The 24974-nt window shown below is 35.0% G+C and overlaps 1 protein-coding gene across 1 annotated transcript in view; it reads left to right on the forward strand.

The window, feature by feature from the left end:
* The first annotated feature begins 691 nt into the window (after positions 1-691).
* Positions 692-24974, forward strand: part of TC2N (tandem C2 domains, nuclear) — a 40801-nt gene continuing 16518 nt past the window's right edge. The window contains exons 1-6 of the mRNA XM_019745207.2: positions 692-829; positions 14826-14948; positions 16462-16695; positions 22372-22539; positions 23572-23660; positions 24862-24937. Coding sequence (XP_019600766.1) covers positions 14882-14948; positions 16462-16695; positions 22372-22539; positions 23572-23660; positions 24862-24937 — 634 coding nt within the window. The 5' untranslated portion in view covers positions 692-829; positions 14826-14881. The remainder of the gene's footprint in view (positions 830-14825; positions 14949-16461; positions 16696-22371; positions 22540-23571; positions 23661-24861; positions 24938-24974) is intronic.

Raw genomic sequence — 24974 nt, forward strand, 5'->3', positions numbered from 1 at the left:
GAGCTATTCATCAACAGATAATGTAGAAGTTCTTTAATTTTCCAAGTACAGAGTTTAGATTCCCACCACGGGAGGCATGAAGAGTAAGGACCAGCCAACTCCTTGCTAGGGTGCTAGAGGGGATTCCAGCTCAGAATGGGCGCGGGGCTTTGCAGTGGATACCTTAGATTTCTTCCAACATACCTACTGCTGGCAAGGTAGTAGTAGATGCGAAACCCCAAAAGTGAGGAGATGCAGGCTGATTCTCAAAATCATTATAATTAGGATGTAAACACTAAAGTCCATTAACACAACTAAGAAAAGGTTCTCTGCTTCCAAGAGGGTGCAGAAATATCTCTGCGAAGAGAGCCTGCTCCTTCCTTTTCTATTCAGAGAGGCTCATCAGGTCAGTGGTTTTCCCTCTATACCCCTTCTATCTCTGATCTCTCTTCTGATCCCTCAACACACTCCAAACTTCGCCCGACTCCACGTTGGACCTTTCCAGAGGAAAAAGCAGAGAGTTGGAGCTGGAAGAGAGTATGCGAGGAGTCGAGGGCGCAAGCGCAGTGCACTAAGGTACGCGGGCGGAGGGCCCCGCCCACCCAGGGCCCCGCCCACCCTCCCGCGGCGAGCACATCCCGCCGGGCGGGGCCAACCTGCGGGAGGGGGCGGGGACTCAGGCGCTGCTGAGCGAGGTGACTCGATTCCCGCGGGCTGAGACGGCTCAGCGCCACTGCTTGGAGCAGGTAACTCGCCGCGGCCGCGCGGCGCCGCCTCAGCGCGGAGGGTGACAGGGGCGCCCCTGGACTGCGCGTGGAGCTCCAGCGGAGTAGGGAGCCGGCGGGCTCAGGTGCGTTGCGTGTCGCCGGCCTCGGGCGGCCGCTGCGCTGGTCTCCGGGAACCGGCTCGTGGGGTTTGGGTAGGTGGGTGGGGGGTGAGAGCGGTCCCAGCCTCATCGAGGTGCCCCCTTACCCCCAGCCTCGCGAGGCTGAATGTGGAGCGACGGTTCGGCATGTTTTTTCGTCTCCTTTTTAAAAATTATTTTAATGTCGCCTTGGTTGGGGGCCCAGGTGACTGCTCCCGCGTCTCCTCAGCGACGCCTGTTCTCCGGAGCCCTGAGGGACCGGACTCAGGACCCCTCGACAGCCGCGATCACCGTGGCCTGAAAGGCAGTGACTCTCCCTGTGGGGCAGGGTGGGCTGTGGGGCGATGCTGGGACCCCGCCCTGCCTTCTCCGGCCCGCCCGGTGGGACCCCCGCACCGGAGGGAGGGGAGACCCTGTGTCCCGTGGGGCCGGCCGCGGGCTGCGGACGACGGGCCCCCTGGTGGGCTCTGGCGATAGAGGGCAGCGAACTTCCTTTGCCAGGAGAGTCCGATGAGAACTGAGTAGCTGAGTGTTTTTATCTGTGATGTTTGTGAAACTTCTTGAAGAGGTGAAGGAGTGTTAAAATGTTACTTTCCTATGGTTTTTGCAAAGCATGAATTATCTACCGAGACAGATTTTAAATTTGGCGTCTATTCCAGTTTTTTTCTCTCTTGCTTTGCTATGGTTTCCTTTAAATAAGGGAAGATACTTGGATGAATTGTGGGGTGTACAACACACAGACGTCCAGTTATATAGGCAAGATAGATGCCAAGCCAAAAACATTGATTCCTTTAGAATATTTAAAATACAGCATGTGAAGAGTTTGCTTTTGTATTTAAAATATTATACTGATTCTCACCTCATGTAGACAGTTAATAGAGTTCTGTAAAAAAAAAAAAAAAAGCCTGGAAATATGAGAGTTAATAACAACACCCCTTGTTTACCGATTTCATATTTTGATATGTAACTTTGTCATGGTTAAAAATTGCTTTTTCTGGAAGGAAATGTTGATATTGCTTGCTTTTGAGAACTGGGATTCGAGATTTGCTTTTATTACCTTTTGTATTTTGTAGTTTTTGCTAATGACTACGAGTTACCTTCGTAACTGGAGGAAATAGACTTCATAAAAATTTGCTCTTTTTTAACCCTTTAAGAAACATAATTTAAGGTATCTTGTATTTTATTGGCTCCTCTTGGATTATAATAAATTCATAAATTTAATTTACAAGTAAAACTAACAAATTGAGAGACTAACTCAGGTTGAGGGAAAAATGAGTTTGAGATTCTTGCAAGACATCTGGCAGAGATATCTAGTTGGCAATTTAATACATTGGTGTCGGGATTTTCTGAAGTCAGGATCAGAGTTGTAGATTCTGGAAGCATCTGGATTGTGGTAGTTAATTTTGTGAGGCTGGAAGAAATTAATTTTTCAAGTAGAATACAACAGAGGAAAGCAAAGGATGAGAAACACCAATATTTAAGTGAGAGGTAGAGACAGTCAAGGAAACTGAGGAGCACTCAGGAAAGAAGGAGGAAAACTAGCAGACAGTGGTGTCATAAAAGCCAAGAGAGGAAAGAGTTTTAATGAGGAGAGAGATCTCAGAGTCAGAGGAATCAGGAAGATAGCTGATAAAGTGCCTATTGGCTTTGCCAGTTAGGAGAGGGTTGTTGATCTCAGCAAACATAATTTAAGTAAAATTATGAGGATGGAAGCCAAATATGAATGAATTTGAGGGTTGAATAGAGGATGAAGAAATAAAGATAGTGAGAGCAGAATCCTTATTTTGAGAAGCAAAGATTAAAAGGAGTGACAGGGTGGTGAAAAGGAGTTTGTATTCAGATTGGAAAGAATATAAGGAAAGTACCTTTATTTTAAAGTGCATTTCATAGCATTGTTCTCTCATGGCTAAGCAGCAGAAGCTGAGAGCCAGTCGCTGAGTGTATTGATAGAACTACAGGATACTATTATAAGAAAGTATTTCATCTCTCCCATTCAAATTATGAACACTATTTTAGGGTATTTTGGTCTTTTGGGTTCAGGTGTTGTTATCAATTTTAAAGCCACACTTTAACAAACTGCATTGGATTGTATTTCACCTGAGTTCTAGTACTTTGATACTCCCAACTCACTTAAGTCATATGATTCCTTCATGATATCTTCATAGATATCTCAATGACTCATCTAAAAATCTTATATAGGAATCATACACTTGGACTAAATCAGAACCCATGAGGCATACATCAGTTAGGGTCTTCGCTTCAGTTCTTATGCATTCAAGGGAAAATGCTCTGAGAGTAAACTTTCTGTATAATTAGAGTTCCACTTCAATCTTCATTGAAAGTTTAATTTTTTTTCAGATAAGTAGTTTTAGGTGTATGAAAATATGAAAAGAATGGTTAACATTGGAAAAGGCCAATAATCAAGGGTTGACGAGATTGTAGAGAAACTGGAACTCTCATACCTTCTTGTAGAAGTGTAAATTGGCACAATCATTTTGGAAAACTTTTTGGCAGTATCTCCTAAAATGAAACGTACACGTAAATTATGCCCAGACTATACCTGACAAAATTCTAAAAAATGCAGATTATTATAAAGTTTAGAAAACAGATCAGTGGTTACTCAAGGTTGGGGACGATGGAAAGTAAGGAGGGATGGGTTAAAAAGTGCTATGAGGAAACTTTGGGAGATGGTGGATGTATTTGTTGTCTTGATTGTGAAGATACTTTCATCAGTGTATACATGTGTCTGACTCATTTAATTACATTTTAAATGTGCAATTTACTATAAGTCAATTGTACCTCAATAAAACTATAAAAAAGAGTAAACAAAAATAGAGAGTGGAAGAAAACACACCACTTAAGTGTACAATTGACCCTTGAACAACGCTGGGGTTTTGACCACCCACACAGTCAAAAATCCACCTAAAATTTTTGATTCCCCCAAAACTTTACTAATAGCCTCCTGTTGGCCAGAAGTCTTGCCGATAAACATAAATAGTTGATTAATGCATATTTTGTATATGTACTATATACTGTATTCTTACAGTAAAGTAAGCTAGAGAAAAGAGAATGTTAAAATCATAAGGAAAATACATTTACAATATTTATTGAAAAAAGCCACATATAAGTGGACTTGTGCCGTTCAAACCAGTGTTCAGGGGTCAACTGTATTTCTTTTAAGTACTGTAGTTATCTTAGAGTGATGGGATTATTGGTATTTTTCTTTTTCTTCATATAGTTTTCTGTATTTATGATATTTTCTACAACAACCACGTATTTACTTAATTTTTAAATGAGAAATTATTTCTTATGTGCAAAACAGTACTTTGACACACCTACAGAATTAGGAATACAAATAAAATAAATGCTTCTGTACCCATATCATACTTTAGAAATAATACCTAGTCAATATTTTTGAAGGGCTAATTATATCTTTCTCCCTGATAGTGTCTTTCTCTTTCCACACTCCGTGATTTTCTATATAGTTTTACTATATACTCGTATGTATATCATTTAGTTTTGTCTATTCTATCACTTTTTTGGCACACATTATATTTGTGAGATTCATCTGTTGATGTGTATGATTTGTTTACTTTTAAATGCTGTACAGTCCCTTGTATGACTTTACCACTGTTAATCCATCCTCCCGTTAATGGATATTTGGGGGAGGGGAGGGGTTCAGTCTTCTTTTTTTAATTTAATTTTTACTTTTTGCCATTAAAAACTGTGCTGACCATTCTAATTGATGTCTCTTTGTGTACGTATGCAAGAATTTCCCTGGCTTTTTACCTGGGAGTAGAGTTGTGGATCTTTAGTTTTGCTAGATAATAAATTGTTTTATAAAGTGGTTGCACCAGTTTATACTCTGACAAGCGGTGTGTTAAGTGTTCACTTTGTTCCCCTTCTCAGCAACATTGAGACATTTGTACAACAACATTTGTAATTATCTGAATTTTTTTCTTTTCAACAGTCTTGTGGGTGACAAATGGTACCCCATTGGGAGTTTAATTTACATTTCCTTAATTACTAATCATTTTGAACCTTTTATAATTCCTCTTCTGTAGGATGTCTATTTATGTCTTTTGCCAGTTTTTTTTTTTAATCATTTAAAAATACCTTTTTAAAATTGATTTCTGGAAGTTTTTGTTTGTTTGTTTGTTTTTTAAATATGTATTCTGGGTACTAATCCTTTGTCAGTTAAAATGTGGCAAATATCTTTTTCCTAGTCAGTAGCTTGTCTTCTTACGTTATAGTGGTTTCTGATGGACACATCCGTAGTTTAATGGAGTTGAGTATGTCAGCCATTTTCTTATGATTAGTGCTTTTGGTATCTTGTTTAACAAATATTTCCCTTCCCTGAGGTCATAAAGATAGAGTCTGCTATTTTTTTCTAAAAGCTTTAAAATGTTGCCTTTCATATTTATGTCCTTAATCCATGTGGAAATGATTTTTGTGTGGTGTGAAGTGGGGGTTCAGTTTTTTTTTTCCCCATGTGGGTAAGCTTTTTTCCATCGTCATTTATTGAATATTCTGTTTTTCCTGCCAGTGGTCTGTATCATACGTTTTTCTCAGGTCTCCTTGCTGTAATCTTATTTACTTTAGTTGTATAAAGAGCCTCGATATTTAAGAGAACAAACACCCACCCATGCTTCTTAAAAACTAGACTCCCCTTCAAATCTATGTTTAATTTCTTTTCTGAAGTAAACTTTTAATTGTAGTATAATGTATTATTTAAGTCTTAAATATCTACAGTAATCACAAGTAGTACGGAAGCTGCTTTAATGTAGACTGTCTAGTTTTTGCAAATCCTGTCCTAGCTCACTGGAAAATTTTAACTTGAAAAGCTAATAGAGGATTTTCATTTTGGGAATATAGTTAAGATATTTGGGGAAACCTTCACACTGAAACTATAGCCAAGAATAGTGTATTTAAAAGAAAATGAAAAGGAATTGATATGTCAGAATCCAAGAGAAAGCTGAAAACCTGAGAGACTGAAGGAGCTCTTAAGTCTTACCTGTTCTGAGGGAGTTTGCTCAACTCCGGGAAGTTGATTGGGTTTGAGTAAGAACTTGGTAGATTTGCAGGACGGGAGGTAGAAGTCAGCCCGGGGCTCATTCAAGGTAAGCTAACAAGAGACTTTCTGCCCATAATTCTGGGATCCCAAAGGTCTGTGTTATCATGTAAAGGATGAAAACTCACTCTGTATCCTTCAAGGATCTGCAATGAAAGTTGCCTCGATGCCAAGTAAAACAGAGGGGGGGGAAAGCCTGTCCTTCAGAAGTTGCAGCCGTCAGACCATGAAAGAAATTCACATCATTGCGGTGGTCTAAAAAAGCTTCAAAATGTGAATTTTTGAAAATCTTTTTTTTTTTTTTTGGAGCTATAATTCACATACTATAAAATTCACCCTTTTAAAGTATACAATTCTGTGTTTTTTCATATATTCACAAAGTTGTACAATCATCATCACTAATTCTAAAACATTTTCATCACCCCCAAAAGAAACTTTGTACCCCATTAGAAGTCACTCCTCATTCCTCCCCCACCCAACCCCTGGCTATCACTAGTCCACGTTTTGTCTCTATGAATTTGCTGATTCTGGGCATTTCATATGAATAGAGTCATACAATATGCAGTCTTTTGTGTCTTGCTGCTTTCATTCAGCATAATGTTGTTAAGGTTTATTCATGTAGTAGCATGAATCAGTACTTCATTCCTTTTTATGGCTGAATAATATTCCATTGTATGAATATACCACATTTTGTTTTTCCATTCATTAGTTGATGGATATTTGGTTTATATCTATTTTTTGGCTATTATGAATAATTTGCTACGGACATTTGTATGGAACTATATTTTCCATTCTCATAGGTATATTTACCTAGGAGTGGAATTTCTGGGTCATATGGTAGCTGTTTAAATTTTTGAGGAACTGCCAAACTGTTTGCCAAAGCCGCTGTGCCATTTTTCATTCCCATCAATAATATATGAGGGTTCCAGTTTCCCAATATCCTTGCCAAGACTTATTTTTATCTGTCTTTTTAATTATAGCCCTCTTAATGTGTGTGAAGTGGTATCTCATTGTGGTTTTGGTTTGCATTGCCCTAGTGATATTGAGAACCTTTTCATGTGTTTATTGGCCATTTGTGTTCTTTGAAGAAACGTCTATTTACATCCTTTGCCCATTTTAAAATTGCGTTATTTGTGAAGGCATGAATTTAAAATCATCTGGTTAGCAAATACAAATATTCTCTGTAGGAACATACTCACATCTTTGGCTTAAAGTTTTGAGGTCAATGAATATTGTGAAAGATAGCCCAAATACACACGGAAATAAGACAACCTGAGCAAGAATCAGCAGAAACAATGGATAATTAGAAGTAAATTTACAAAAGCTTTATGTATTGGAATTTCCAGTCATAGATTATTAAAATAACTATGATGGGCTATTTTTAAGTAAATAAAAGACAAGTTTAAAAATACATGCAGGGAACAGGAGACTTAAAAGTAACAGAGATCCAGAGATTGTTGAAAAGAACAATAATTTCTGTCAATGAAAAATGCAGTAATAAAAACTCAAAACTCATTTTTCCTCCTTACCGCACCCCTAAAACTCATTTGTTGAGTTTCACCATAGATTAAGCAATTAGGCAAACCCCAAGAATGAGTGAACTGGAATATAGATCAGATCATTCAGAATACAGCGCAAAGAGACAGAAGTGAAAAATGTAAAAGAGATTGAGACACATAGAAATTAGAATGATCAGAATGAGAAGTTATAGTGAGAAAGTCTAATAAATTGGAATTTCTGAAAGAAATAGAGAATGGGCAAAGCAATATTTAAAGAAATAATGAATGAGGATTTTTCATTCCTGGAAAATCTACTAGTACTGGTGGAAAGACCAATCCACAGATTGGTTATTCCTTGATTGCTCAGTAGTATTTCATTGTATAGATAAAATGCAATTTGTTTATTCACCTGTTGATGGATATGTGATAGTTTTCAGTTTTTGACTATTTCAAATAGAGCTTCTGTGAACACTAGTGTACAAGTCTTTGGATATCTGAGTTCTTTATTCCTGAGTAAGTACTTAGGAATGGAATGTCTGCATCATATAGTAGGTATATGTTCAAGAAACTGCCAAACCATTTTATATTGCCACCAGTTGAATATGAGAGTTCTGTTTGTTCCACATGCTTATAAACACTTGGAATGGTCAGTCCTTGCATTTTTATCTTTTTAAAATAAACATTTAGTATTATTTCATTGTAGTTTTAATTTGCATTTTCGTAATGACCAATGGTGTTGAACATGCTTTCGTGTGCTTTTTTGGCCATTTGCATATTTCTTTGAGAAGTGTCTGTTCAAATCCTTTGCCTATTTTTAAATTGTGATGTTTTCCTTTTTATTGTTGAGTTGTGATAGTTTTATATATTCTGGATATAAACTCATTATTGGATTTATGATTTGCTTATTTTTTCTCTCAGTCTCTTAGTTGTCTTCATTTTCTTGATGGTGTCTTTTGAAGCACAAAGCTTGATTTTGTTTAATTTTGATAAAGTTTACTATATCAAAATTTTCTTTTATTGCTGTGCTTTTGGTGTTATACCTAAGAAATTATTGCCTAATCCAAATTCACAAAGAATTAATTACTCCTGTTTTCTTTTAGGAGTTTTGTAATTTTAGCTCTTACAATAAGATTTGTGATCAGTTTTGAGTTAATTTTTTGTGTGCAGTGTGTGGTAGTCATCTCCTCCAAATTCTTTCTTTCTTTTCCTTTCTCTGTCTCTTTTATTTTTTATTTTTTTGCATGTGGATAGTCAGTTGTCCCAGGACCATTCATTGAAAACACTGTTCTTTTTAAAGTCTCTTGGCACCTTTGTTAAAAATCAATAGACCATAAATGTAAGGGCTTATTCTGGGCTCTCAGTTTTGTTCCATTCATCCTTATGCCAACATCAGTCTTAATTACTGTAGCTTTGAAGTAAATTTTGAGTTCAAGAAGTATATCTTCCAACTTTGTTCTGCTTTTTCAAGATTGTTTTGGCTGTTCTGTGTCATTTGCGTTTCCACATGAAGTTTAGGATCACTGTAAACTTATGTAAAGAATCCAGAAGGGATTTTTGTGGGGATTGTGTTGAATCTGTAGACAATTAGGGGGAGTATTGCCATCTTGATAATATTGTCTCCCAATCCATGAACATGGGATATCATTCCATTTATTGAAGTCTTCTTTAATAATTTTCAATAATGGTTATAGTTTTCAGTGTACACGTCTTGAACTTCTCTTGTTAAAGTATTCCTAAGTATTTTAAGTTTTTTTTTAATGTTATCATTAATGGAATGGATTTCTAAATTTCAGTTTAGATTGTTCATTGTTAGTTTATAGAAATAAAACTAATTTTTGTATATTAATCTTATGTCTTGCAACTGTCAACTTATTTATTACTTCTAGTGTTTTTTTTAGTGAATTCCTTTGGCTCTTTTTATTAGGTTGTTGCAAAAGTAATTGTGGTTTTTGCAGTTATTTTTAACCTTTTAAACCACAATTACTTTTGCACCAACCTAATATTTGTAAGATCAAGTTGTTTGAATAAAGAGAGTTTTATTTCTTCATTTCCAGTATGGATGCCCTTTATATCCTTCTAGTCTAATTGCTTTTGCTAGAATCCTCAGTACAGTGTTGAACAGAAGTGGTGTGAGTGGACGTCGTTTTGTCTGGACTGAGAGGGAAAGCATTCAGTCTTTTAGCGGCTACTATGATGTTTACTGTAGGTTTTCATAGATGCTCTTTGTTATATTGAGAAGATTCTCTTCCATTCCTAGTTTGATTAACTTTTTTTCTTTATCACGAATGAGTATTGGGTTTTTTCAAACCTTTTTTGGGGGGCGAGGGGTATCTATTGAGATGATCTTGTAGTTTTTGTCCCATATTCTATTATATAATGTATTACATGAATTGATTTTCAGATGTTAAACCAATCTTGCAATCCTGGGATAAGTCTCACTCGGTTATGTACATTCTTTTTGTATATTCCTGGTTTGCTAGTATTTTGTTGAGGATTTTTGTGTCTGTATTCATGAGGGATATCCATCCTTTCACTTTTAACTTATTTGTGTCTTCATAAGTACATTTTTTGTAACCATCATATACTTGGGTCATTCTTTTTTTATCCAATCTAACTGTCTCTGCCTTTTAATTGTTAAAGTTAGAACATTTAAACTTAGTGTGATTATTTGTGTGATTAGATTTTAAATTAATCATCTTACAGTTTTCTGTTGATCCCACCTGTTCTTTGTTCCTCCTCGTTCAGTCATCTTGCTATTTGTTTTCTATTCATCCCAGCTGTTCTTTGTCCCCCACTTATTTTTTTCTGTTTTAAAAAAACCACTAATTGAGAATTTTTTTGGTATGATTTCATTTCATCAACTTTGGGCTTATTAGCTAAACCTCTGTTTTTTATTTTATTTTAGTGGTTGGTTTTGGGTTTTTAGTACATATCTTTCTTTAACTTTGCATGGTCTACCCTCAAATGGCATTTTATACCACATCACATCTAGTACAAGAACCTTACAATGGAATCCTTCTATTTCTCCCCACATCACCACGTTATTTTTGTGTAAGCATCAATAATCTTTTAAAGACATTTAAATAATAATCTTATACATTTATAGCCATGGTGCTCTTGTGTAGATTCACATTTCCATCTGGTATCATTCTTCTGCCTGAAGAGTGTCCTTGAACACTTCTTGTGGTGTGGATCTGCCGGTGGTGCATTATTTCAGCCTTTCTGTGTCTGGAAAAGGCTTTATGACCCCTTCCTTTTTGAAAGATTTTCTCCCGGTGTCAAATTCCACATTTACAGTTTTTTTCCTTTCAGTACTTTAAAGATTTTGCTCTACTCTTTTCTTGCTTATATTGTTTCCAGTGAGAATTATGCTGCTATTGTTTCTTTGTTCCTAAGGAGTATATAACACGTCTTCTTTTTTCTAACTGCTTTTAAGATTTCCTCTTCATCACTGGTTTTGAGTTGTGCTATTATGATGTTTGTTGGTGTAGTTTTCTTCGTAATTCCTGTGCTTGGTGTTTGTTGAAGTTCTTAGGTAGATCTGTGGTATGTAGTTATCAAATTTGGATAATAGTTTCCAAATATTTTTTTCTTTGTATTTATTCTTTCAGTCTCCTTCATGGACTTCAGTTACATGTATATTAGACTGCTTGAGATTGTCCCATGGGTCACAGATGCTCTTTACATTTTGCTTTCTTTATTCTTTCTTCTCTCTGTTTTGTTTTGGATAGTTTCTCTTACTGTATCTTTAAGTTCATTAGTCTTTTCTTTTGCAATAGCTAATCTGCTGTTAATCCTATCCGTTGTATTTTCCTGTCTCAGACAGTATAGTTTTTATTTCTAGAAGTTGAGTTTTGGATCTTTCTTTATATCTTTCATGTCTCTACTTTTTGAACATATAGAATCCAGTTATAACTGTTTTAATGTCTTTAACTGTCTGTCAATTCTGGGTTAGTTCCAGTTGATTAATTTTTCTCCTCATTATTGCTTATAGTTTTTTGCTAATTTTTTGTTAATGTTTTATTGGATGCCAGACATTGTGCATTTTACCTTGTGTACTACGTAGTTTTCAATTTCTGTAAATATTTTTTGTTTGGGGAGATAGTTAAGTTTCTTGGGAATAGTTGGATATTTTTGAGTCATGCTTTTACAGTTTTATAGGTGGAAGCAGATTAGTGTTTAGTTTGTAGTCTAGGGCGATTTATTCCCCACCACTGAGGTAAGACCCTTCTGAGTACTCAGTCACCTGTGAATTACAAGGTTTTTCCAGTCTGGTTTGTGGGAATGGCGTGACCGTGTTTTCCCGAAAATAAGACCTAGCTGGGCCATCAGCTCTAATGCATCTTTTGGAGCAAAAATTAATATAATACCTGGTCTTACTTTACTATAATATAAGACCAGGTCTTATATCATATCATATCATACCAGGTCTTATATTAATTTTTGCTCCAAAAGACACATTAGAGTTGATGGTCCTGCTGGGTCTTATTTTCGGGGAAACAGGGTATTACTGACCTTGGTGAGTGCTCATTATGGTTTTTGTCATCGTTTCTGGTGGTTTTCCTCCAGCCTTGTGTAGCTTCTTGGTAGGCATGCTCTGATCTGTGTTCTGCTGAATACATGAGGGGGACCCTCTGCTCATGTCAGGTTCTCTCTGTGTGCACCTCTGTACTGTTCTGTCATGCAAACTCTAGCTGCCTTATTCTTATGCATGCAAATCAATGTGTTTCCTTTTCTGCATTCCTCCCCCATGTTCACCAACTCATTTGGGATGACTTAACGCCATCAGCATGGAGGACCTTGCCCCCAGAAGTAGGAATCATTTTAACGAGTTGTCCCACATTCCCTTCATGATTAATGTGAAGTATTTGCAAGCTGACTGGGGTCAGATTTGTAGTCCGATGAGCATGTTACTTGTATTTATGTGAGCTGGTTATTGTACTTTGTTTCCTTGTCTATTGACTACATATTTGCTGAGTTCCAGCTATATTCCCAGCATCATACAGGGTGCTGAACGTTAAATAGAAAGTGAAACAATATTGTTTCTGGACACTTTATATTCTAGCAGGGGATAGAATATAAAGTCTCGGGTCTCAGGAATGTCAAAAAAAATGTAATTATTTTCTTAAGTTCACTAGATGTTTAGACATGAGAGAAATTTATATGACTTGAGTGGTGAAGGAGTGCTCTAAACTGGGGCCAAAAAGGGCTTTTGAAAATGTATAAATTTTTTAAAACAGAAATCAGTTATAATATGTAATGGAAGAAAAGGTGCTATTGTAAGAGCTAAACAAATTTTATAGGCATATGCTTAACAAGAAAAGTTCAAAATTTATACTATAAGGAAAACTATGAAAACTCCCAAAGGTACACAGATTTGAACAAATGTAAAGATATACCTATTTATGGGTAGAAAAACTCAACATCCTAAAGATGTCACTTTTTTCTAAAACAATTTATAAATTTAACATGAACCCAGTGAAAGTACCATTAGATTTTTCCTCCTAGGGCTAGAGAGGTTATAAAGTTCATTTGCAAGAACAGACAAGCAAGAATAGCTAGGAAAACCCTGGAATTGCAGATCAATACGGATGGGAGGCTAGCCCTACTAGATATTAAAACATATTATAAGCCTTTATAATTAAAAATATGTGGTATTGATGCAGGAAAATACAGAGCAATTGAAGGCAATAGAAAATACAGAAATAAATCCAATTGCGTGTAGCAATTTAGTCAATAACAACAGCAGCATGCCCTCTCTCTCGCTCAGTCTTTCTTGCATAGCAGAAAACACCATCATCAAAGTAAAAAGACAGTTACAAACTGGAAGAATGTTGGCTGCTTATATCATGGACAATGGGTTAATCTCAAATGTATGAAGATCCTTTAAAAATTAGTATGAAAAGAAGTGATAGCTTTATAGAAAGATGGGCAAGAGATAAGAGCGAGGTCATAGAGACAGATACTGGTTAGCCTTATATGAATAGGTCCCCAGCCTCATTTCTTATGAGAGAGATGCAAATTAAAACAACATGAGATATCATTTCTTTTTTTAATCAGGTTGGCAAAAGTCCAGCATTTTGACACTTTGCTGGTGACAGACATAGGTACTCTTCATACATTGCTACTGGGAATGCAAATTGGTGGCACAACTTCAGAGAGAAATTTAACAATATTAAAGAAAATTACACATATCTATCTACCTTTTGACCCAGTAGTCATATCTCTAGGACTCTATGTTACAGATATACACTGGGAAATATCTGAAAATATGTGTGCACAAAGATACTGTGTCACTATTTCTAATAGCAAAAGACTGGAAACAATCCAGATTTTTATCTTGATTTGAATGAAACAACTATGAAAAAATTTGACACCGTAGGAGAAATTTAAACACTGACTGGGGAGTGTTTAATAAAATATTTTAGATATGATAATTCTATTATGGTTATGTTTTTAAAGTAGTTTTAAAAGATATTTGGTATGTTAGCGTCCATTATAGTTACTATTTGTTTTGATGCTGAAATTGATCCATTTTTAGCCTCTTGAAGTTAACTCGTGAGGTCCTTCTGCCACATCTTTTAGAGAGAATTACTTAAGTGTTTATGGATGAAATTATATGATTGGAATTTGTTTCAAAAGAATCCAAAGGACAAGTTGAGTGAAGAAGTAGAGCTGAATTAAGATTTGCCATGAGTTGATATTTAGTTTGGGTCATAGGGTTACGCTATTCTGTGTTCTTTTGTATACATTTGAAATTTCCCATGCAAATGTACAAAGTTTAGGTAGGCATAAATGAAGCGAGTGCATTTAGAAAAAAGTCATTGAGAGCAAGGTGGGCAATTGGACATGAAGTTCTCATATAATTTTATATTTCTGGTGAATTTAAAACAGACTCCCTTTATTTCCAGTATATCGTGTTTGTAACTTAGTTTGCTGGTAACGTGTGTGTGATACAGTGATAACAGATTTTTTTTCTATTAGTGTAATTCTAAACATTAGACTAACTCATAAAGTGTAAAGTTATTTATTGGCCCCCATTATGGGCCTTTGGGGTTTACAAAAGAATTGATTTGAAGGAAATGAATTTTTTCTCATACTTTTTTAAGAGTACCGTATTATCTTTCAAATTTTGCTTGGACGTTAATTTAGATAAACGAAGCTAAAGAGAAAACTGAGTGGAATTTTTCTTTTTTTCAGATTTGACATTGCGATTGTTCATTTAGTAATTTTTAAGCATGTCATCTTATTAATTTATAAGGAGCACAGGTTATACACAGTTACATGTAGGAACAAAAATTTATTTTGCTGTGAACATTTGAGCTTCTTAGAAAGACAGACGATATTTGTTTAGTGATACCTAATGGCATTAAGCATGATCATTTTAACTTGTTTTCTATTCTACCAACAGATTAATATTAAAATTGGAAGCTTACATATTTTGCTGGATATTGGAAATTGAATATAATGGCAACAGAGTTCATAAAGAGTTGCTGTAGAGGATGTTTCTATGGTGAAACAGAGAAGCACAGCTGTGAGTTTGTTTTGCTTTGACTTCAACAAACATTTAATGTTTTCTTTACTTGTGGCATTTTGTAGTATAAGGATAAATGAATCGCATTTCCTAACTTTGTGGGGGAGGCAGAAACATAAATATAAGGCACAATAGGTAAGAAAATACCCTGGAGTATAGGGGAAAGAGAGATGAATTCAACCCAGGAGACACCCTGGGGCAACACCACCAAGAAAATGGCTTTTGGAGAGGAAAGTCTGAAGAGGATTTTAGCCAGCTGAGTGGGAAGCAGGAAGTAAGAGAAGGTGAGGACTGCACATGAGTGTTCCAGGTGGATGGAATAGTACAGGCAAAGGTGGGCAATGACGAGTGGTGGTGTTTGGGGGACAACGTACTCTGGCAAATGTTTTAAATGTTTAAAAAATGCCTTTCGTGAATGACCCAAGGGGAGACGAGACCCATAACTTTATCAGACCCACATTTATCAAGGACTCCTGGAGATCTCCCTTTCCGTTGCTTGGTTTCCTCATCCCTTCAGGGTATGACTGGAGCTTTATTTTACATGGACTCTTTCTGGTATTTCTTAGTCTAGAGCAGGGGTGTCCAGATTGTGGCCTGCGGGCCAACTGCGGCCCGCGATCCATTTTTTACTGGCCCGCAGCAAATTCCAAAAATATATTTAGTTTACTTAAATAAACCAGGTGAGGCAATACGTACTTCACCTCAAGTGAGTGGCCCGGCTGTTTGTGTATTTTACCGAATATGGCCTTTGGTGAAAAACGTTGAAAAAAGTTTGGACACCCCTAGTCCAGAGCATAGCTTCCTAGTATATTTGAGTACAAAGGCTTCTTTTTTGCATGAAAACATTTCTTACATTCCTGCACAATGGTAGTTGTATTTTTATCCATTCTACAGACAATACTGTTTATACCTAAAGATTAACTCTGGGTGTCCCTTACCTCCCTGTCCTAAGTCACGCGTTTTAGGAATTACGTATTGTTCTAGAGAATGGAAAAATAGGTCAGGGAAGCTAGCACAAGGAGAGTTGCTGTTACATTAGGTTATGTGTATTTTATTTTGTGATTTGGTGAAGATTGACCTTTAGCTTCTTTCCAGAATTGCTTTATGTATTTAAAACTGCTGTTAATCATTAGTGTGACAACAAGAATTGCTTTGTTGAGAATATTTTTAAACGACTAGATTTTACTTGAAAGTATTGTGGAATTAACTACAAAATAAACTTGTCTTCCATCTCTGAGCTCTTGTGGGAATGAGACTCTTGAAAATCTGCTTTTACCATTACGATAAGTTAATATACTTTGACAAGAGTCTATTAATTGGCTCAAATATTGGCTGGACAGAATTAATGTGGAGCCCAGAAGTGCTTGATAGGACCCAAGAGTAGTTCATGTATCAGCAGTTTCTTCTAAAATGATTAAATAAGTACCAAAGCATGTTAGGTTTAGATTATTATATATAAATCTACATGCATATTGTTAATTTTTTCTTTTTTTCCCTCTCCTTTTATATGCAGTTTCCGCGGAAAATGACTTTAAAACAGCAGTCTCAAATAGTCAAAATACTACTGTCTGTATAGCTCCATTGACTTCTGTTCCTGTAAAGCCTCAGCTGGGCTGTACTGAAGATTATTTACTTTCCAAATTACCGTCTGATGGCAAGGAAGTACCATTTGTGGTGCCCAGGTTTAAGTTATCTTATATTCAGCCCAGCACACAAGGAACTCTTTCACATCTGGAAGAACTTGAAGGTAAACAATAAAATGGCATGGTTTAAAAATCAACAGGCAGCATTTAAATGTTGTTACTGCTACTATTTTGTTCTTTTGTATCTTCAGCATAAAGATGTATTTTTATATGCAATTTTACCTTTTGCTTTTTATATGTTTTGCTCTTCCTGTAGAGGAACTTAATGTGCAGTATTTTTGAAAGGTCCCATTATGAAATCTGATCATAATACAACACATTTGTATGTTGATTTGGCCTTTCTTAAAGGAATAATATAATTATTAGGTTGGTGCAAAAGTAATTGCGGTTTTTGCAATTATTTTAAACCTTTTAAACCGCAATTACTTTTGCACCAACCTAATATAATGCATCGGTTACCCTTCACTGATCTAGAAGGGGAAAAAATAGAGGAATTAGTCTGTATTTGATCAGTAAATATAGTAAACATTCCTATCTACTATTTTCTAAAATTTTGTGTGAAGAGACATAAGGAAGCGATGAAGTAGTCCTTCTTCCTTCCCGTCTTTCTTCCTTTTCCATCTTTCTTCACAAAGATGATTTATAGACTTCCCAGGCTATAAATAAACTTTAATCTAAATCTAAATACACTTCTCAGTCTAAATAGCTGCTTGAATAAGGTAGATGCTTTGGCTGAATTTTGTCTGATATTGTAGAATCCAGTGGACTAAGGAAGAGGAAACAACATGTAACTCTTGTGGTATTTTAAAAATAATTTTAGTACATTCAAATACTGTCAGTCATTATGATTTTTTCCCCTCAAAATTTTATTATGAAAAATTTGAGACATACAGAAAAATCTGAAAGACCTTAATGGTGAATAGCTATACATCTATCACATAGATTCTTTCATTTACATTTTACTGTACTTGTTATCACATTTCTGTCCATCTATCCATTCCTCTGTCCATTATTAATCCTTTTTTTGGTGGGGGAGAATGCATTTCAGAGTAAATTGTGGACCTCAGTACAACTCCCTCTTAATACTTAAGCATGTGTATGTGTCATTGACTAGAGTTCATTATCTGTTTAGTTTTCTTCTTTCAACATTAACTTTATGTACCATGAACTGCCCGTTTTAAGTACGTATTTTTTCAGTTTTGACAAATGTATATACCAATGTAATCCAAATCTTATCAAGATCTAAAATATTTCTTCAAATATTTTTTTCTGCCCCTCTTCTTTCCCTCTTCTTCTGGGATTCCACTTACTCATATGTAGAACCGTTTGATGTTGTTTTTATGTATCTCTGAGACTTATTTTTTTTCCAATTTTTTTTTTCTGTCATCTTCAGATTGGATAATATTAATCTATTTTCAAGTTCATTGTCTCTTTCGTTTGTTATCTCCATTCAGCTGTTAAGCCAATCAGTGAATTTTATATTTTAAGACATTGGGTGTTTTCGTCGTAGAATTCACATTTGGTTCTTTTTTATAGTTTCTCTGTCTTTGTCTGTGATTTCTTGTTTTGTTTTGTTTTGTTTTTCATTATTGTGAGCCTGTTTCTTTTATGTCTTTGAGCTTTAACATCTTTTGTCTGCTAATTCTACCATCTAGGTCATTTAGGTTTAGAGTCTGTGTATTGTTTTTTCTGTGAGAATGGGTTACATTCTCCTGTTTCTTTGTGTTTGAGGTGACTTTGGATTGTATTCTGAATGTTGGATGTTATGTTGTAGACTCTAGAATCTGTTATATTACTCTGAGGGTTTTTATTTGTTTATTTTTTTCAGCAGGCAGTTAACTGGGTTGGACTCTGCAACTTGGTTGGTGGCAACTCTTACCTCAGCTTAGTTTTATTATCCTTAGTTGGAGGCTGTCCCACACATGTGTGGTTGAGGGATCAGCCAGATATTTGAGCAGACTTTACTCCCAGAATTTGGGGCTCTCTTCTTTCCAAGAGTCCCAGCGTACGTTCTAGCAGCTGTGATTGCTCTGAAGTCTGCCTTCTGGTTTTTCAGGCCACATTAACTGGATTTTCTATTGGAGTTTTACCTGCCTAGCTCAGTGCCAACTATGGCCCTCTTGCAGGCTAAAAGTTGTTAAAAACGGGTAACTAACTTTGTGAGATTCCCTTTTTTCACAGCGTCAAATCCTATCCAGAATCTGCATTGCTTTTTTGTTCACTTTCCAGTGTCTTCACGGTTTTTTGTTTGTTTTATTTTTGGTCTAGAGTTTAGTGTTGTTGTCTACAGGAGAGTTGGGTCTGGTAGGGATGACTGGTTTTTGTTTTTTTTTAAGAAACAAGGAAAGATGATCTTAGTGCCTTGTTTTTCATAATCAGTAGTGTCTTTAAAAAAATAGTTTTTAAAAGCTCTGGCTCACAGGATACTATGATCAATTGACTTTTCTCTTTCATACTTGTTTAACAACACTGGTATTAAACTATATAAATAGTTTTGTAATTTGTTTTATTCACATCATGTATTATGAACATGTTTTCATATTCATTGCTTTTTAATGGCTCCATAGTATTCAATCATATGGACTTACCATAATTTATTTAATAAATTCCCTATTAGAGTAGTTTACATGTTATTTTCATATTCAGAAAACAAGTAAGAAATATCTACCTGTGTGATAGTTTTTCTTTTGTCTTTTTTTTTTCCTCCTATCAATAGAACACATTACTTTTTGAGTGAATGAGTTAGAAATTGGTTTATGCTTATAGGCTCGCTGAGGATGTGGTGAAGCCATCTGATTTTTAACATATTGGAGAGAAAATTACTTTATATAGCTAGAGTCAAGAAAGTATTCCTGGTACCTAATTATAAAAGTCAAATGTGTGTAAGCTGTATGTGTGAGTGATGGGCTGATGTGGAGATTGTGAAAAGATAGGGGAGACCATTATCAATAATGACTAAAATTATGTTTCAAATATTTGGAATTCGTTTTGTTGCATTGCTTATTTGCTAATGAGTCTGATAACAGCTGTAGCTTACCGCTTTGATAACAATTCTAGCATTATTTTTCTGTGCCTGCTTTATTTATTATCTATCTACCTACCTATCTATCCATCAAGAGAATGCATTTTGAATTAATATTGAAATTTTAAATAGTGCTTTTGAGAGGTGTAAGCAATTGTGTAACTTTACATCTAGTTTTATAGCACTGTGGTTCTGTAAATTCCTCTTGAACTTAAAAAATGATATCACTGTCTACTGAGGGGCAAATTGGAATTTTGTAGTGGCTTACTTGCAAAGGAAAAATAAAATCAGAATATTCTTTTTCTAAGTATAGCATATAAAGGTAGTGAGTCATTTTTGGTGCTACCACTCTTGACAGTGCTATTCTCGTTACCATAAACAGACGGTTATAGCAGCGTTTGTGCGCTGAATGATTTACACGTTAGCCTCTAAGGGTGCAGGCTCTTTGTAAGGCTCTGGCATCATCGCTCCCTCTTGGCACTCTTCTGCCTGCGTACAGTGCTTGGACTGGACACATAGGTATTTGAACCAGGACGAGGATAAAATCTCACTTCATAACCCCGTATGTTTTCTTTTCTGAACTCGGTGTGAAGCTACCAGTTTTGTTTAGCCTAAAATTCAGAAAAGAGTAGTTTATAGTGTGGAGTCTGTTTTAAGTGGGACAAAAAGAATTAAAACATGGCAATAATTTAAACATTTGAAAAACTTTATTTTATGTGTATATATTATTTCCAATGTGATGATTAGCTTCAAAAGGAATTTGATCTATTGTTTCGTCCTTTAAAAACTGTGAAATATAAAACACATGTAGAAAAAAGGAACAGAAGTATACAGCTCAGTGGTTTATTATAAAGCAAAACATGTGTATAGTCACCAGTCAACGAAATAGCTTATTACCAGTAACCCCAAAGCTTCCATCTTCCCCGCTTTCGTTCATTCCAGAGTAATCAATATCCCAGTAGTTATAATCATCACTTTCTTGCTTTCTTAACTTTTTACCACCTAAGTACATATTCCAAAATATTATAGTTTAATTTTTTCTGTTTTCTGACCTTTATATAAATGGAATTTATGTATTCTTTTGTTTATGGGTTCTTTCATTCAACATTATGTTTGTGAAATTCATTCAAATTGTTAATAGCTTCAGTTTGTTTTCATATCTGTATAGTGAGTGTATTTATCTGTTCGATTGTATTCTAAATGGCATGATATACAGTAGTGTTTCTGTAGAGCATTCTGTAAGGTATTTTTATGTAGTAAGTATATACTACAGTTCATCTATTTGGCTGTTGCTAAACATTTGAGTTTTTTCCAATTTTTGGCAATTATGGATAATTCTGCTTATGAACATTCTTGTACATATCTCTTACCGCACATGTGCAAGTATTTCAGTTGTGTGTATGTCCCAGGATGACATTATTGGATCATAGGGTATAAACATCTTCTGCTTTAGTAGAAATTAGCAAACTGTTTTCTACAGTGATTGTATCGATTTATATTTTTACCAGCAGAGTATGATAGTTCACACTGCTCTGCTTCCTTGTAACCACTTGGTATTGTCAGGCTTTTTAATTTAACCATTCTGATGAGCAGGTAGTGGTATCTTATTGCAGTTTTAATTTACATTTCCCTTATGGCTAAGGAGATGGAGCACCAGTTCATGCTTATTGGCTATTTGGAGAGCTTCTCTTCTGAAGTGCCTGCTTAAGTCTTAAGCCAATTTATATATAGGCTTGCTTGTCTTTTTCTTACGGATTTGTGGGAGTTCCTCATACTTGCTGGATATGAGCCCTTTGTCAGTTATATTTGTTGCACATATCTTCTCTCACTGAATGGGTTAACTCATCTTTTAACAAACGGGAAATTTCAGTTTTAATGTAGTTCTGTTTATTAACTTTTTTATGATTAATGCTATATTCTATTTCATTAGAGCTATAATCCACATGGAATTAATTTTTTGTGAATATGCTTAGTTGGGATGAAAGATTTTTTTTTCTTCTTCTATCAATATCCAATTGTCTTACCACCTTTTAGCAAAAAAACATTCGTTTCCCACTGTTGTGCAGAGCCACATTGATTATAAGTCAAGTGTCCATAAAGTGGGTGTCTCTTTATGGGCCTTCTATTCTGTTCCATTGATCTTATAATTATGCCAAATTCTATTCTTAACACCCAGTAGAGCAAATATTTCAATCTTGTTTTTCTTCTTAAAGTTGACCTTTTTTGGTCATTTTTGGTCCTTTGTGTTTCAATATAAATATTTTTCTATTCAATTTGATTTCTAACTTTATTGCATTGTGGTTAGAGAACATATTGTGTGTGATTTCAATTGTCTGAATTTTTTGAGACTTGCTCTGTGTATCTCATCATGTGGTCAGTTTTTATAAATGTTCTGGTATTTGTGAAAAGAGTACATCTCCAAAAGAAGAGGATAATCTAACTTAAAAGATATCCTTTGTATAAGTAGAAAAATAAAAGGAAACTGATTACAAAATACAGACTTGTCCACATTTAGGAATATGGACAAGAAAATATGCCAAAAATTTACCAGACTGTCTTGAGAACAGGGTTCATGGCTGATTTCTGGCAGGATACGCCACACAGAGCTCAGTAACTCTGCTTATTTTTTTTTTGAGATATCAAATGCATTTGAGTTAGTATTACTCGAGACAAATTTTTTTTTCCTTTGCCTTGAATGGTGTTGGCTAATAACTTCAAGAAAATGATGTTGTAAAACTTTAGAGTCATTTGCTTTCAGGATCTGCCAGAGCATCTTTTGGAGACCGAAAGGTAGAACTTTCCAGTTCTTCCCATCATGGATCCAGCTATGATGTATATAACCCATTTTATATGTATCAGCACATTTCACCAGATTTGAGTCGGCGCTTTCCTCCTTGTTCCGAAGAGATGAGATTATATGGATCAGGTTTGAAAAAAGAATTGTTTTCCTCTTTGTGTTTCTCTTTTAACAAATGTAGAAATCAAATTAAATCTAAGGCTCTGGAAGAAATTATTCTTATTATGAAAAAAATTTTAAAATAAGAGAAAAGCAGTCTTCAGAAGTGATGTGATGAACACCATGACTTCCTTGTAGTAATATATGTAATTAAAAAAATTGAAAGATTCGTAAGTTATATGTGTTAGTAGTTCCAAATTCAATTTTATTTTTCCTTTTTTGAAAATTTTGTTTACAGATTATTTTGTAAATTCTATAACATATTTACTAGCTTTTTCCTTTTCTGCACTATTCAGTAAAAATGATGAATTTGGAAACTCATGATATGATTGGAAATGTAAACAAAGAAAATAGAAAATGCCTATATGATTTTAGAACTTTCTTAGTTTCATATTTGAGACTACATCAGTTATAGTCCCTCTTGTATATATATCACAAAATTCTCAGTTTTTCCTGTCTTTTATCTATCTATCTATCTATCTCAGCCCTGAATTCAGGATGAGGTAATAAAAATAAAGTGGAAGTTTTTATTTAAATATTTATTTCGACACTGTGCTAGAATATACAGTTAGTATACAGAGTTCCATTCTTCCAGTATTTTACAGTTTAGGAGGGAAACTAGAAATACAGGAACATATAGGACTCGGTATTGATTTTTTTTTTCTTTTGTAAGTGCTTATTAAATAGTTGAACTACATTTAGCACAGAGGACTTATATCCTCTTAGATTTTTCTTCTGGGGTGAAGAATTGGGGAATGTAAGGAAAAAGAATGAATTTTCCGAGCTTGATATTTGATGTGGATATGAAAATGCATTGTTTGATTTATATTGGTTTCTGTTTCAAACAAAAATAAAAGAATTGAAAAAAAGTAATTTTAAGTTCATTAGAAGGCTTTATCTCTTATGTTGATTTACATATAATATTCATGATACAAATTAAGTAGAATTCCAGTGTTTCTTCTTTGTTTTAAAAAAAAGTAATTTTCTCATGTACCTTTGTAGTCTGTGATTTAAGGACCAACAAACTCCCTGGTTCCCCTGGGCTAAGCAAGTCTATGCTTGATCTTACAAGTTCTCAGCGGTTCATCCAGGTAAATTGTTTATATATATTTAATTATATTCGATAATTTATTTTCAAGCTAAAAATTCAGAAATGTATGAATTACATTAGGGACTACATGTTATATATTTTTTGTAGATGTATCTATTCTAATATCTAAAGAATAAACACTTGGTATTTCCCATGTGCACTATTTTAGGAAGACGTCACTTGAATACTAAAAGGCAGTAATTTTTCTTTCCTTTTTTTTTTTTTTTTTTTATGAGTCTTACATCTCTCAGTTCGTACGCACTCAGGCAATTGGAATTTAAAATGGTATATAGTTAAAAGTGCTTATTGATTTAACTTTCGTTATTGAAAAAAACTACCTAGTTAGTAAAAATTAGTATTTCTGTTGAGATGTAGAACTTTAGGTATTCATTAATATTAGCACATTGTCCTTCTGATTTTGAAATAGAATTGAGGCTATTTTGATATTAAAAATATATATGTTTTTTAATGCAAGTAAACTGTGATTATTATTTAAAAATTAGAAAGTAGACTTAAGCAAAGTAAAAAGACAAATTACTTGTCCTATAACTGAGAGAAAATATTGTTTATATATACTTGCAGACTTTTTTTCATGTGAATATATACACATATTTTATTAAAATGGAAGTGTATTCTAAATAATCCTTAATCATCCCCAGTTGAGTTATTTTTTGGTAGACTTAATTCTTTTTAGTACCAGTTCTTTAACATGCATAGAATTGTGTGGCGAGCTTGTTAAAATACAGATTGCCAGGCTTCACCCCCAGAGCTTTTGGTTAAGTAGCTCCGCAGTGGAGCCTGAGTTTGTATTTCTAACAGTGGCCCAGGTGATGCTGATGCTTCTGGTCCAGAGGGACCCTGCTTTGCTAACTGCTGCTTTGCAGGTTTTAGGTAACAGGGCACTTCCAAATATATTCTGATTTTTATTAATAGTTTCAAGTATGAAACATAAGTAGTCATCTCTTCCTCTTTACCAAACCAAACCAAAACCAGCAAAGGCTTTCCCATGTATTATCTAGTCAGACATTTAGGATTTTCCTGATAACACACAAGTCTTTTTTCCTCTCTTCTATCTAAAAGTGGGAAATTCTGATGAGTAACACTGTCAAAATGTTAGCATGCAGTTTGATACGAGGGTATGTATTTTTTCAGAATCCTTAAAGTCTGATACACAATTTCTGACTAAAGAATTTCATTTGTAGAGACATGATTCATTGTCCAGTGTTCCCAGTAGTTCTTCGTCGAGGAAAAATTCTCAGGGGAGTAACAGAAGCCTGGGTAAGGAATAAAGTATTCTCTTTTTAATATTCTTAAT

The sequence above is a fragment of the Rhinolophus sinicus genome, linkage group LG03 (genome assembly GCF_036562045.2).
Source record: "Rhinolophus sinicus isolate RSC01 linkage group LG03, ASM3656204v1, whole genome shotgun sequence".
Classification (NCBI taxonomy): domain Eukaryota; kingdom Metazoa; phylum Chordata; class Mammalia; order Chiroptera; family Rhinolophidae; genus Rhinolophus; species Rhinolophus sinicus.